The following is a 15,753-nucleotide window of genomic DNA, read 5'->3' as shown; positions in this document are numbered from 1 at the left end:
AAGACACCAGTCAGGCAAGCTGGCTCCTACCTGCAATCCTAGCACTTGGGAAGCTGAGACTGGAGGACTGCCATGAGTTCTAGGCCAGTGTGGTGCTCCATAGTGAGTTCCAGGCTAGCCTGGGCTATTCTGCCTCAAACATACAAAAATAAATAAAAAGGCAAGATACATCACGACACATCACACACACACACACACACACACACACACACACACACACACTGAGAGAGACGAAAGAGAAGGACAGACAGACAGACTAATCAGGTAGGGGACACTAAACAGATGATTCACAATCCTGAAATTCACAACCAGGAATGTCTGAGAACTGGGAACCCCAGGCCTCAGTGTAGTGTGGGATGATGGTTAGATCCTGGCACAGATAAAGGACTAGGAGAAGCCGTGCTGAAATCCATGCAGAGAACTGGATTTAGTTAGTAATATAAAAATAAAATAGCTTTCTGCTCAGAGGAAGCCAGGAAAGCTTCTTACAATAAAAATATTTATGCTACAAGAAGTTAGACTCATAGCTACTGTCAAGAGAACTGTATGAGAGTTTATATAAGAAACGCCTCAGAGAACAGGCTGAAGCCACTGGTGCCCCATGACGTCACACGGCAGACAAGAAGGAGATCTGGACACAGGGCCGCACACATGGCTGGCTCTCTGAGGGCACTTCAAAGTTCACCCTGTCGCACCGTCTCCCCAAGACCCAAACTGAATTTCACAAAGGCAAGCTGACTTCAGCTCTACCTCATGCATGCACAAAAATCAACTCCAAATCTGCCACGTGGGCTTGGATGCAGCTTGGTGGCAGGATGCTTGCCTAGCATGCACAAGACCCTGGGCTTCACACTACACTGCAAACAACAACAACAAACAACAACAAAACAAGCAAGCAAACACATCCATATGGAGCTAAAGATACAAACTAAAACTATAAAACCCCTAGAAAAAAGTCTATCAGCAAACTTCCCAGCCAGGAGGTAAAGCCAGGTGCAGTGGGGAGAGTTCTATAGCTAAATGGATCCTGGTTCAACTCCCAGAACCCAAGGCGGCTCTCACTGTCGTTAACTCCAGTTTCAGGGGGTCTGATGCCCTCTTCTGGCACCTGAGGGCATTGCATGCATTCGGTACACATACATACATGCAGGCAAGACAGCCACATACATACACACTATAGAATACAATTCTAAAAAAGAGAATTAAACTGGACTTTTTCAAAAATGTAAAGCTTTTAGGTGGTGCAAGCCTGTGACTCCAGCCAATGACTGGGGACGTGAAGAAAGCAAGTCTCTGAGTTCAAGGCTTTGTGGATGACATAGTGAGACCCAGAGTCAAAAGACGAAGACCCAGAAATGTGGCTCAGTTGTAAGGCGCTGGCTTAGCCTGTATGAGTCCCTGAGTTTGACTCCCGGCACCAACACAAAAATCAAAACAACCAAGCCCATCTGATTCTTGAAATCCACCAATCAGGAGATGAATAGGATACTTTGGACAAAGGAAACATTTATTGTGTTTCTGACAAAGGGTGTTTGTGTGTGATGGTGTGTTAACTGCCAAGCTGACAGAATCTAGGATCACCAGGGAGACGGGTCTCTTGATTACATGAATTAAGATAGAAAGATTCATTTTAATTGTGGGCAGGTCCATTCCCTGGGGAGGGGATTCTGCGCTCTGGAGAAACTGAGCCGTACTGGCAAGCATGCATCCGTCACTCATGCTATCCCAGTCATGGATGTTACATGAGCAGCTACTTCACGCTCCCGCTGCCTTGATGTCCCCACCAGACTGTGTGACCTTGAACTGTAAGCTGAAATAAACCATTTCTCCTGCAAAAGCTTTCATCAGAGTGGTTATCACATCAGTGGGAACAGACGCTGAGTTTGAACCTTCCGTGCATCCGTCAAGGGCTTCCCAGAGCAATCAGTGCAGGAGCGGCAACTAGGAGTTACCGATGACCAGCGGGGTCGCACAATGAATATAAAACAGACACTCAAGGGCGCTCACAGTCAGTAATTGTTAGGGAATCCACAAATTAAAACTATGGCCTACTCCTCTTCCACAGCCGTCAGAGTGACTGTAACAGCTCATAGTGCTGAGAAGACAGCCAGCCGGAGTAGGGCACCAGGGAGCCCAAGATGGCTCAGCCGTGCCAGAGAAGGGGAGTAGCAGGCTTTGAAGGAGCCAAATGTACACTTTACCTCATGACCCTACCGTTTCACTCAAGCCCCACCCCCTAGTCTGTCACGGCGTCTTGACTCATAAAAGAATGACCCAAAAGTCCATTCAGAAATGAACGAGAAGTACAGGGTGCGGATGACCATTATTGGCTAACAGGAGCCATGGCCGGTGCTCATGACACCAGTGGTTCTCAGAAGCGTCCTGTCGAGTCACTTCCTGGATCATTTTTTTTTCCTGTGAAACTCTGGAAAGGGGCTGGGGAGACTGTTTGCTGTGAAGTGTGAGGACCCGCGTCTCATTCCCAGACCCCACGTAAAGAGCTGGGCACGGTGGCACATGCATTCTCTCCAGATCTGGAGAGGTAGACACAGGAAGATCCCATGGGGTTCCCTGCCAGGCCAGCCTAGCCTAGTTAGGATGCAAGACCCAGGAGAATAAGAGATCCTGTCTCAATGAGCAAGATGGATGTTCCCGAGGAAGGACACGACAGGAGAGTGATGTCTGGTTTCTATATGTATGCACACAGTCATGAATAAGAAACACTAACACCCTTCTCCCCCTAACACTTCACACAAACTCTGGGAAACACATCTACTGGATCGTCTCCAAAACTAAGCCAGCTGTCAAGCGACGCGAGAGAATGAATGTTCACAGGAACCCCGGTTTCATCGACGGTGACAGCAGTGTACAGCTTCTTCAAATCACATCCAGGTGCACACTTAAACAGGGGCATTTTACTGTGCACAAATCACATACAAACAGAAGCGGTTTTTAAAAAATCCAAAAGGAAAGAGGTTTCCTACAAAATCTCACGCCTGACTGAAGCACCTTGGGAATCCTGGTGGGCTGGGGGTCTGGGTGGGCGGATCATAGGAACAGAGATGGGTGTAGAACTGAGGTGGGATGACACCCAGTATCTAGCATGTTCTCTGGGTCAGGGTGGGAACTTGGGCGGGGGGCACCTGGACAAGTACATGAGGTTTCAGATTCTGCAGTGGTAGCAAGCTGCAGAACTGAACACTTAACCAACATGCATTCATTCCATCATAGGGAAAGGCTGGAACCTCTCTCTCTCTCTCTCTCTCTCTCTCTCTCTCTCTCTCTCCATATTATATATAATTTAAAATGTGATAACAGGGCCTTACCAGATAGTTGCTTGACAGCCACAGGTCTCACCTTGTAGGGAGTTCTGTAAGAGAAGAGAAGGCACCATGAGTGGCTGCCAGAGGCGCCGGTGGCTGCCAGCGATAAGCGATCCCTGGGGAGCTTTACAATCCAGCTTGGTGATTTGTTTTCTTTTCCTGCTGTGGAGCTGGAGCTAGAACTCCAGGCCCTGCACGTTCCAAGCTCACGCTCTGCATTCTAAGACCCCTTCCCCCAATCTGGCTGTTCTGAGTTCTCTCATTCAGGGGCATCTAGTTTTAAAAATCATATCGTTTAACAAGTTCCTTTATAATGTCCTTTATATTTGACTAATGAAGCAAACTTCTGTCACCGATTAACTAAGACCCAAAGATACAGTATCGGGTGCGAAGAAAAGACTCTGACATTCTTTGCCTAATTCTATCCCAAGCCAGTGCAAACTGGCTCCCTCTCATTTCTGTTGAAGCTCGGCGGACCGCACTGGGACCACCAACCCTGTCAGAAACACATGCCTTTGTGGGCCTGTTTGAAGTCCTGCAGGGGACACTGGCTATTGGGACAGCAGGGAAAGGCTCTCCATGCATGTAAGGACCTCTAGCGGGCAGGGGCAGGCTTCTGAGACCAGCAGAAATCAGGTGAAGTTGGGCAATGTCCAGGGCTCAGAGCTAACCTCAGGAGAGACAGGTGGATTGGCTGCTGCTGCTGCTGCTGTTGCTGCTGTTGTTTTTAACCCAGCAGTTTGGCAGAAGTTATAACCTGATAGCAAGAGCACTAGAGGGCTCGAGAGACAGCCCTCAGAGGTGCTGCTGCCGGCTGTGCGCTAGCTACACAGGTAAAGTTCAAACACCTGACTCTAGGTCTCACAGATGAAGTTGGGAAGTCATGTTTCAAGATGAGCCATGAGAGCCCAGGGACCCTCAGACCTGTCTTGCTCATTCACTCATGCTGTTCTGAGAGCCCACTGTGGTAGGAGTGGGCAGTGAACAAGACCAAAACGCTCCTGTCACGGCAATGAACTCCCATGTTCATGTGCGGGTTTCTGAAGAGACATTATTCTGTTACAGAGTTACAGTGTCTGTCTTTAGGATGGGTGACCCGTTTGTTACCCAGAATGTTTTGATTTGAATGCAAGCAGAGGCCACTGGCCAGAGATGAGGAGGGCCTGGACAGAGACTGCAAGACACTTGGACCACAGGCAGAACTTCCTGGCTACATTCCACAGCCTCCTTGCTTAGCCTTCGCACAGGGTTTCCAAATCCTCTCAGCTCAGTAGAGCCAGTGACCATGTCTTCTGGGACTGAATAAAGCCTTGGCTCCATCTGAACTGAGTTATGGCTTCCTCGTGTCTCTTCCTCGACTCTGTTAATATAATGTAAATGAAATAACCCCTTCCCTTTAGAGTGATAAATGGTCTTGGACTTTCACTGTGTGTCTGTTCTGCCTGGCGCTTCTTCTAGGACGCTTGGGGAGGCAGCAGCCTGGCGCCAGCCGGACATCCACGGGGCATGTATGCCGAGCAGAGGGATGGCTGTCCAGCCCTCCTTGCTGGGGCCTGGTTGTTTTACCCAGCAGAAAGCTGCACGTCTCACAACTTGGCTAAAATCGGAAACCAAAGATGTGTTTGTGTTATGTCAGGAATGTGTGGTGTCAGTTCTGGGCTTCTCCTCGCTCCATATGCTACGCCATATGCCCCCTCTCCTCACACCACTGAAGCATCTGTTCCCCTTCCCCAGCAAGAGAGGAAGGGCAGGGTCCAAGAGGCTGCGGCGAGAGCGGGACACCACCAAACCTAGAACATCCCTTGGTCAGAGAGAGGCGCCAGATGGGAAAAGGTCCTCTGAGGGCAAACCTGTAGCTCCAATTTGGCCAGGCTCCAAGATGCCCGTTCTCACTTATTGGTCCTGGGAACAGGCTGCTCATTCATCATGGCTTGCCAGCTCCAGAGGAGAACGGAAGCCGATTGGCTTTCCATCTTGCTGCTGTGATTTGGGGTTTGAAACAGGTGCAGAAAACACAGCAGGCAAGCACTAATCCGTGAGAGATGGAGACAGCCGCCCATTTGACCAGGACCAGGATGAAGGTGGCTGCTTAGAAACCTCTGAGTCTTGGGGAGTCATGGGAAACCCATCCAGTGAACAGGCTCCAAGTGTGTGGATGAGACAGGCACCCACAGCCGAGTCCCTTCCACCAGCGGGAGGCAGGGACAGCAGGAGGTGACCATGTCCAACTTGAACAGCTCTGAGGTCTCCAGAGGTGGGGGAGGTAAAAACAGACACAAGTGATCAGGTGTGCAGTCAATGTGGCCCCTGGAAGGGCGGGTAAGGGGTGGGCCTGTGCTTGTGGGGGAGTGTGGAGGGGTGGGTCACAGACCAGGGAGTCTGTTCTGTACTCCTGAGAATGGTACCGGCTGGGATCAGAGGATAGAACTTTCTGGTCACAGGCCTATGCCTAGGTCCAGAGTAGTTTCAGAGGTTCCCCTCCGTGGGTGGTTCTCACCCCAGGCTGCACTTGAGAACCCTCTGCAGAGGTTCCCCTCCGTGGGTGGTCCTCACCCCAGGCCGCACTCCAGAACCCTCTGTAGAGCTTTACAAAGATAAATAAATCATAAAGGAGCCCGTGAGTCAAGCAGATCCCTTTAAAAGATGTTGCTAGTTTCAGTGCCCAGCAAGAGCGGAAAGCCACTGTCCAGTTGACCTGGTCATACTGAGCCACCAGTGTGGGCAAGTGGATGCTTGTCTTCATGTCAGACAGGCACGGCAAAGCACCAACAGGCATGCCTCGAGGTCAGGCACCCCCACAGAGACCAGGATGGGGCATCCCCAGACCACACATGTCATGATGCACATGGCGTCTTCAGCAACCACTCGCGACTCTGGCAATCCCTTCCCAGCACACAGGCTCAGGTCAAGATACTGAGTCCATTCTGGGGGAGAAGAGGGAAGAAGGGATGCTGGAGGGGACATGCACGAGAACATGGAGGCCCAGGAGACAGCACACTCACACCTCAGCAGGCATTGTCCACCATGCCTGTGTCTGTTACTTCCCCATCTCCATGCACCCACATAGGCAATGCACTGATACCCAACTCACAGCATGTGGTCACCCCCAGATCTAGGTCATTTAGTCTAAGCCCACAAACATGTTGTCCACGTCCCTGCCTCACCCAGCCTTCTAGATACCTCACTCTGTCTCCACATCCACACCACTGTAACCAGACACAGCACCAGACACCTGTCCAACCTCACGCATCTCCATCCCTCTCTGCATCTGAGAGGTGGTTTCCAGCATCCCACAAAGCATTGTTCCTTCTGGACACTGGGCATGTGTGTGTGTGTGCATGTGTATGAATGTATGTGTGCGTGCATGCATGCGCGTGTGTGTGCGCATGTGTGAGTGTGTGATGTGGAAGTCAAAGGATCTTCCCTCTTCACACGGGTCCTGGGCTCGAACTCATACCATTACACTTTCGTACAAACACTTTGCCAGCTGGATCATCCCGCCAGCCCCAGAGGTTGCATTTTGAGTTTTGTTTAGCTGAACTGCGCACATGACACGGAGACGCCCAGGGACTTTCCAGACCACCTGGGAAAGTGGCATCACTGACACAAAGGATCTGTTTGTCCCATGCCCTCCCTGAGGGTACAGATGACTGGCTCCAGCTATCTACTCAACCTTCTGTGCATCAGTCTCCTTCCTTGTATACACAGAACATTCCAGCAAGGGCTTAAATGGGGTGACAAAGTCCCCAGGAAGCTCTAGCCGTCTCAGAAGGATCCCTCAGGCTGGAGCTATGCTCCTAGTCTAGTTAGTCTAGTTCCCTGTGTCTGCACATGGCCGGCCTCCTTCTACGGCCCCTACTGAGAACGGAGCACGGCTTCCCAAGAAGGCAGGAGTGAACCGAGCCTCCTCCCCCTGCTTCCCATCTGCCTCTTCCCTTCTCTGCTGAAACTTCACACTCTTCAACAGTAGTAAACAAAACCAAATTGCAAACTCCCGGGCACATGGCATGGAAGCATAAGGCACCCCAGGAAGAGATGCTTGCTTACCGCTCTGAGTTCGCAGGCATGGTGGGATCGATAGAGACCATGGCGTCATCCGTGGTCAGAAGGGAGATGGTGGTGTTCCTGCAAAAGACTCAAGTCAGCACCGCCCCCTGTACACACGTGCACCCAGGCCTCACGTGACAGAGCCCAGAGGAACGAGGCTCGCCCTGAGGACTGGGGACCAGGTGTCCTTGACTAAGGGCAGGCAAGGCAGCGGGTTGTACCCCACCCTCCCTTAGCAAATCCTGTTAAAAGGGTAAGCGTATTCTAAGAGCCTGCCAGTTTTTAACTAATTTAAAGTGGGAATTGGAGCAAGGCTAATTTATTGAGTTGGGAGATGAAAGAAGCTACGGTGCCCCAAAACTAACATAAATCAGAGACAAGAATCATCGCTTGCTTATCTGGCTGCTTCTGGACCCTGGGAGAGCCCAATGCGCAGGTCCCATTGCTCTCCCACAAAGCGGACTTAAATGGTCAAAACCAGTTTCTTCTGCAGCTTCTCATCTCTGGGGTTTCTGAGGAGCTGTTACCTCTGCCAAGTGAACTAAGCCCTCGGATCCTCAGCTGTGAATGACCACTACTGTATTTTAATTTGTGTGTATAAGGATGAGTGCATGCTGTGTGGTGCATGAGGCCGGAGGTCAACCTCCAAGGCATTCCTCGGGCAGCACGCGCCTTCAATTTTGAGACAGAGTCTCGTAGTGGGACTGGGGCCTGCAATTCAGCTAGCCTGCCTGGCTAGTGAACCCCCACTGCCCGTACCTGCCTGTCCCTGCCTCCTAAGGACTGGGATTACAAGTGTGTGCCACCACACTTGGCTTTTTATGTGAGTGTTAACTCGGGTCCTCACTCTTGCACAGCAAGGACTTTATCCAGCTCCCCAGGGGCCTGTGAATTCTTCAGATCAGTACCATGGAAATGAGACCCCAGTCTTACAGGGTAGGGAAGCTGCCCGCGTGGTGGCTGCTTTGACTGCACTAGAATCATCTGCTGTGGCCTCCAGGACACGGCTTCATCACCGCAGTCCCTTTCTTGCTGGTTTGCGAAAAGCTTTGGTCATCCTTCGGACCCTTTCACCTCCACTGACTCTGACCCCAACTTTAAGGTTCTTGCCATCCAGTGTCATACCCATACACCTCTTTTTTCTCCTGCTTCTTTCTTTAGTTCTGTCTGTGAGAGAGTCTCACAGTATAGTCCAGGCTGACCTCTCACTCACAATCCTCCTGCCTCAACCTCCCAAATACCAGCATTACAGGCATATGTCATCGTGCCTGGCTTTTGGTTGTCTTTTCTAATGGAAAATTAGGTGTTAAAATGAATCATGTGCACCTTAGCCAAAATGCTCAGGGCCAGAGTATTTGGGACTTTTTTTTTCTTCAGATTTTAGGCTACTTGAATTTCTGGGATGTAATACTACAAGGAGCAGACCCATGTGTAAACACAATCCATGTCTTTCATGCTGTGTTTTGATTGACATTGCACCAGGTCATTCTCCACTTTTGATGTCAGGTCAGCGCTAAAACTGTTTCAGAGTTTGGAGAACTTGGGGTTTGGGGACTAGCGAGGCTCAGCCTGTAATTAGAAAATCCCCATGCTAGTACAGACTGGATTTAGGAAAGAAACCGTGGGGGGATTTGGAGGGTTCTGTAGGATAGACACCGGCTTTTAGCTCATCTTGAAGCCAGCTGTGTGTCACGCTGACGACAGCACCCCTGAGAGCAAGGACGTTTACAGCTATTTGAGGCGGGAGCAACTCTGGACACGGCCACCTTCCTTTCTCAACAGGGAGTGAACACGTGAGTGGAGGGAAAGGCCCAGCTCTGAAGAGGGGGCCCTGCTGAGTTCAACCCGGGGGCTGGACTCGGCTGCCGAGGAGGTGCCGAGCCGGACTGAGCCTCACTGATCTGACCCTCCATCTGCAGCTTCACCTGCCCCTGGTCCACTGTGGGGATGACGCGGTCCTCATCACGGAGCACACAGGGGACACTCACCGAGGCAGGCCAGTGGCGATGCAGAACAGGTCCATAATGTCGCTGGAGTTGCAGTACTTGCTGAAAACCACCTGCAAAACACGGAAGGTAGGCTGGGGAGTAGGCTCAGCGAGTCGTGCGCCTGCTCTTCAAGCATGAGGACCCAGGTTCAATCCCTAGAACTCATGTATGTATCCAAATGTCACAAGCTTCTGACACCAACACCAGGGAGGCAGAGACAAGAGCATCCCTAGAGCTCACTGGTTAACCAGCCTAACCTATGTGGTGAGTGCCAGGCCGGTGAGAGACGTTGCCTCGAAAAATGAGACTCATGACCTCTGGTTTCCCATATGCATGTGCGCACATGTATATCTACATCCATACGAACACACATGTGCACACATGCATTTAAACAAAAAAGCACAAATCACAGGCAGTGAGGTAGCAGAGCGGTGGCTGGTTGCCATGGAGATGCTGGATTCCAGGTACCAGGTACTCCCTTGCCCTTCGGAACCGGTGTTTACTTTTCAAAACCGTGGGCTCTCTGATGTCACGTGAGCATCTCTTCATTTTATCAGCGTGTATGGATTGTGGAAAAGCTTCATTCCTTTGTTAGGTGAAAATAAATCGCTCGCCTGCGTCCCCGGGCCTGCAGTGCCCGTGGCTGCGTGTGGCACAAAGGTGAGGATGAAGTTTCAGGGCACCGCAGCACAGCTGGTCTCCAGTCACTTCACAGAGTTGTCATGGGAAAGGCAAATTTAAGTTTATTGATTAAAATAAAATGATTGCCTTTTAGCCTTTGGGGAATGAGGATCTGGGGCCGAACAACTAGATCAAAGGGGGGCTCGAAATGACAAGAGAACAGCTGTGGACTGCGGGTGTCACAGCAACATATAAACTGTATACCCTGCACCTCTGCACAGCGGCCAGCATCCAGCCCCGGCCCTGCAGGACAGCGAGGGCTGGTCTTGCCTTGGCATGGTCTGCACAAGAGCCTGGATGTGGGCAGGTCTCAGCTCTTTGTCACTGGTAATCATCCTATTATTATTGCCATCCCTTCTTGTTAATAATATCTTTTATAACAATATATTAACATATTATATATAATATAATAGTAATCCCACAATTAATAGTTCAAACTTTATGACAGTTCCCCCCCCCCTTCCTTTCTCTCTTGTCCTGGGCATCCAACCAAGGGCCTTGCACGTCAAAGGAGAATGGTTTGCACTGACCCAGCCCCTTTCTGAGACGGTGTCGCACTGTGTGGCCTGGAATTGAAACCCCCCATCTCCAGATCTGGACTACTGGGATCACAGGCACCCCTAAGCCCCACTTTCATTCAACAGATGCTGCCCCTGGGTGCTTCTTCTGGGCTTACTGCAGTAAGTGCCCTTCAGTACTCTGCCCAAGTCCCTGTGTTTGGAGGAGGACCCGGGCTGATAATTACTTCCGGAGGCCTGGCAGTTTTTTTTTTTTTCTTTTTTAGCTGAGTTGCTTCTTGCTCTACTTAGAAACGGCGGAATATAGCAAACAGACAACTCTCTCCCATGAACCTGGCCTTTCTGTGACTAAGGCCATTTCCTGCATGCTGCTAGGCCAGCAATGATACAGAAACAGCATTTGTTCATGCCTTGATGGTTCTGCCCTGTGTACCAGTACCAGGACGACCGTGATAGCTGTGACCGCATTTTCCATCTGCACTGTCCCTGATGTCTTTAGCTCCCTGCTGAGGGTGCCGTTCCAGCTCGTCTCTGGTCATATCCTGATTCCTGCAGTAGCCTCCTCCCTGGCTCAATTCCTGTCTCATCCCATCCATGCCATACTTCTCTTTGCAGGGTCCCTGTGAGCTCCTGTCACCCGCAGGAGAGATCTGACTCTTTGCTGGGCATGTAGGGGTCCAGGGTTTGTCCCCTCCCAGCCTGTGGCCTGGCTAAGTGTCTCCACTGTGGTCTCTCACTCCAGCCCTATGAATTCCCCTCTCCTAGCCCTCCTGTTCTCTCTTCATCCTGCTGTTTACAGCGGCAGGCAGTGTCTTTGGTCTCTACTGTCAGCAGAACACACCTTTACCCAGGACCAGCCTTGTTTCTCCCATGACCACTCCTGGCATGAGCCTCTGAGCCATGGTTTATGATATAAATTTTCTGGCATAGCCAACGTGGGGTCCCGAGTCAGCCTGGGGTTCTAGCCATTCATCGAGGCATTTGGGGTCTTTCTTGTAGCTCACGCTGCCTGTTCAGTTTGGTCTTTGAGGTCTCACGCTCGTGTGAGCTGGAGGTGGAAGGAGGGAGGCAGGAAGGCCCTTTCTATAACAGATGGTGCAGGGAGACTTCTAAAAAGAGGGGCAGGCAAGAGGCTTTTCAAAGTGTGCCCGCAGTCAGAGACGCAGTGGTCCCTGGGCCATCTCAGGGACACCATGAAAAGGATCCCAGGCAAAAGGAATCCATCCTTTGCTTTAACTAGGCTCAGAGGGGCCCTGAGGGGTGGGGCAGGCTACAAGATGTGGGCTATGGTGCTGTGGGCCAGCTATCCCTCTCCCTCTCCCCTACACAAATGCTAAGGGTGTCATGTGGCGGGGGGGGGGCTGCTCCAGCTCCCCAGAACCCCTAGAACAGATCCTAACATTGCATCCTCTGTGCAGCCAAGAGAGACTGACACCAGGCCTCTTAGGGCCCACGTGGTGTCCAGTGGGGCTTTCTGCCCTCTGAGTTCTTGCTTCTAGAAGTCGGAGAAAATTCCCTGACTTCTTTTGTTCTTATGTTACACTTAGTTAGTTGTGTTAATACATGCATGCCACGGTTGCCAGTCAAGGCCCTTTGCCTGTCGAGCCATCTCTCTGGGCCCCACCCACTTCTTTGTGACTCAGTTTTCAGTTCCGTGGAATGGGCCCACAAAGGCGTCGGCTGTCACCTAGCGATGGCTTAGCCCTGAGTGACATTCCTTAAGGTTCTACGGTCAAACTTGTGTGATTCTGAAGAATCCGAGGCCACAGTGAAGGACCATACCAAACTGCAGACTCAGAGCCAAGTCCAGACAGGCCTCCATGCCCACCTCCACCCAGAACTCCTGTTCGCTGAGGAACAGCATAGCGAGTCTGCCAAGCATGGCCGGCAGAATTCACCACAGAGGACAGAGTGAGCCCCGAGACATTTCGCTTGTGTGTCCTGAGCTCCTCGAAGAAGCTTCTTCTTAAGCATTTAAACAAACTGGTAATTTTTAAACACTGAAATGAAACACTGGAATGAAACATTTTAAAATAATATCTGGTTTTTCCTGCCATCTCCGCCTCCTCCCTAGACTCAGGAAGTTGTATTAAATAGTCTTCCTTTCCATAGCAACAGGGTTATCTGCAGAGGTTCCTCCAGAGCAGTGGGCGATGCCTGAGGAGTGAGGGCGACCATCATGGGGTCAACGCTTTGAAATCCTCTGGGGGTTGGAGAGTAGCCTGCTTCGTGGGGTCACAGTCGGCTCAGTGAAAAGAAACGCCTTAGGTTCTGGTAGGTCCCGGCAATTTTGAGACAAGGGGTTTGCCTAGATTTATAAGGACCATTGATGATGTGTGAAGGAAAAAGAAATAGTTTGATGCTTGGGCTTCCAAAGATAGGATGGCAAAGAGTTGACATTTTTCAAATCTGAAGGGTAGGGTCTTTACCAGAGACAGTGGCATTTGAGAGGCTGAAGCAGGAGGATCATGAATTTGAGGTCAACCTGGGCTACAGGGTGAGTCTGGGACTTGCCTGGGCTATGTAAGATCTGGTCTCAAAAGAAAAAAAGAAAAGAAAAAAGAAAAAAGGAAAGGTAAGTGTTTTATTGATACTCATAGGAGACCTGTTCTTTCCTGGATGGAGACGGAAGAGAAGGGGACTGGGGGAGTGAGGGGAGACGTGGGAGAGGAACTGGGAGGGGAGGATGGGGGAGGCTGCGGTTTGGATGTCAAACAAACAGATTAATAAATAATAATACTAGAAAAGGTAAGCCTTCCAGTCAATCAAATGGAAGGCCCTGTGGCACCTGACACCTCGCTGCTCCTGTGCGAACAGCTGAGCTGGAGCTAGGGTGACGCCTTTGTTCTGGGATCAAGAACCACCTCCTGACAGCGTTTCTGACAAAGGGCCTAGGGAGGCTTACAGAGCCTTGAAATGAGAAGAAAGATTACATGGGGAACCTTGGCAGAAAGCACTGCGAACCCACATTCCTCTACTCTGCGGCTCTGCCAGCTTTTCCGAGGCCTCTTTTGAGTTGGCTGCAACACTAGTTGAGCAAAAGCCTTCTGACACAGGGACATCTCAGGAGCAGGAAGGTCACGTCTCTTTGTTGCTAATTAGTCTCCAGCATGGCCAATGCCAGGAGAGTCCAAGATGCCAGAGGGCAGGGCGCTGCTGGGAGGGCTGGAGTCAGGAAACACCCAGCTTGGACCAACTGTCCCTGACTGCAGAGACGGAATGGCTGCCGTGCATGCCCATGAGACCCCCAGGCAGCCTCATCAGGAAGGGCGTGGGGCTGTCTGTCTACACGGTGAACCATTCTGTAGGTCCTTTGTCCGTCACCCAGAAACAGCAAAAGAAAAAAGAAGCTGAAATGTAAACAAGATGCCAAGGCAGGCAGATTCACGGGAGTTTTCAGTCTGCCATCCAGCTTTCGGAGGCAGATCAGGGCTGGGGCTCATAAGCAAGCAAGATTCTCCATTTCATGGAAAATCGCCCCCAAATCTTTCATGTGGCTTGACTAGCAGCACTGGGTTATTAAAACACTGGCAAGAGACACAAACAAAGAAAGTAGAAGGCTTCTCTTCACCGGGTATCGGCCCTTCTCTTTCCCAGCTGGGACCTGGGAATGTCACTGAGCAGCTTTGTCCGGAGCCAGTCCCCACCCCATCTCCATGCCGCCCACGGAAAAGAATACAGACACTTGCCAAGAGTTGGTGGAAGCCAAGCACAATTCAAAAAAACAGAGGCACTCGGACGTGTGTGAGCCCCCATGGGCCCAGCCAGGGCTGAGGTTTCATCTCAGGCCACCCGACCATGAGGGTACACACCCTGGAAACTACTGACCCTGGTTACTTAGTCGGTATTTGAATCAGCATCCTGCTTTGGACCTTGTTAGACATGGGGCTGGATCTAGGGACTGAACCATCCGTTCTTCACCCTCTCTCTGTACAAGATCCTCTTGTACTCTGTAAGCAAGACTGTAGCCACAGGAGCCTCAGCTTACTATTCTGTAAATGGGCCAATAGGGCCGGAGCACCACTGGGCTCTTCAGGGGGCAGTGAGCAACAAGCAGAGGAAACTACTGGGAAGAAACCACGGAAGCATGGCGGGCTGGATATCAGGTTGGATGCCATGCCGTCTTGGTCACCATAAGATCATGGTCCTATAGGATGCTGACTCATATCTTCAAGGGTCCCTGAGCTGCCCGAATGCAACCAGAGTATCTTCCGGCCACAACCCGTGCAGCACCAGCTGTATTTTAGCAAGACTGGAGTGCACACCCGAAGGATTTCCAGGGGTACAGGAAAAGTAAAAATGGATGCGGCTCCTTCTGTGCCCACGGCTTTCTGGGGGTGGTGGGGGCTGCCCTTGACCTGGTAAAATGTCATTCAAGGATGGAAGAAGAGCTGTGTGTGGTGGAGCATCCGTGGGTCTTAAGAGCTGATCTGGTCCAGCTCAGTGATTCTTGGGCTGGATGGCTTCTGTCAGGGGTGTAGGAAGGCAAGGTGGGGGAGGGGGAGCAGGGCTCTGGCTAATTGGCAATCAATGGCCCCTGCCAGCTGTGTTGGGTAGAGATTTTTCTGATAAACATCTCGCTGTATCCCTTCTTTCTAAAACTTCAAGGAGTAAGATTTAGGGTATCACAGTAACCAGCCTGGGGTACCTTCAGCAAGCACTCTCCAGACATGCTCCCTGTCTGTCCTCATGGTGATGGAACTGACCTGGGGGATCTATCACCCCACTTCATGAAAGTTTCCCTAAGAGAATTACCATTCTGTAAACTGGCCTCTCCAGGACGTAGCAAGCAGCCTATAGCGACAGTGAGTTCAGTGGGATCAAAGGACCACCAGAGGGATGCATCAGGAGCGGGGTACACAGGGCTGTGGGGTGCCGTGGGGCAAGGGACTGGAGACAGAAGAGTGAGCCACCCGAGCATCCAATGGGGACTCAGTTGTTCTTACAACAGTTGCACGCCCACCCAAGGTCTCCACAGAGCTCAGTCCCATGAAAGGAGAAAGAAAAGCTATGTTTGGTACCTGCAAGCATGGTCGATGGTACACCCAGAAGGAACAAGTCAGGAGATTGGGGCGCAGAGGTGAGAGCGGCCACGCTAGGCTCGTGACTTTGGGGCCAGAGAAAGGGCAGGATGGTTTCTGGAACTGGAAAGAGCCATCTTGGGTTCTGAGTCCAGAAGTCTCCTTCTGAGGATGT

General features: G+C 51.1%; 1 protein-coding gene across 3 annotated transcripts in view; it reads right to left on the bottom strand.

The window, feature by feature from the left end:
- Positions 1-15,753, bottom strand: part of Pde9a (phosphodiesterase 9A) — an 88,180-nt gene that overhangs the window by 49,679 nt on the left and 22,748 nt on the right. For all 3 annotated transcript variants that reach the window (XM_041634610.1, XM_041634608.1, XM_041634611.1), the window contains exons 2-4: positions 9,359-9,429; positions 7,371-7,448; positions 3,327-3,370 (exon numbers count right to left, since the gene is read on the bottom strand). In XM_041634610.1, the coding sequence (XP_041490544.1) occupies positions 3,327-3,370; positions 7,371-7,448; positions 9,359-9,429 (193 nt within the window). The remainder of the gene's footprint in view (positions 1-3,326; positions 3,371-7,370; positions 7,449-9,358; positions 9,430-15,753) is intronic.

Source organism: Microtus oregoni, unplaced genomic scaffold (assembly GCF_018167655.1).
Source record: "Microtus oregoni isolate MIOR12 unplaced genomic scaffold, Mior012 000046F_ref0000063, whole genome shotgun sequence".
Lineage (NCBI taxonomy): Eukaryota > Metazoa > Chordata > Mammalia > Rodentia > Cricetidae > Microtus > Microtus oregoni.
The sequence above is the reverse complement of the archived record's forward strand: the minus strand, read 5'-3'. Positions and strand labels throughout refer to the sequence as shown.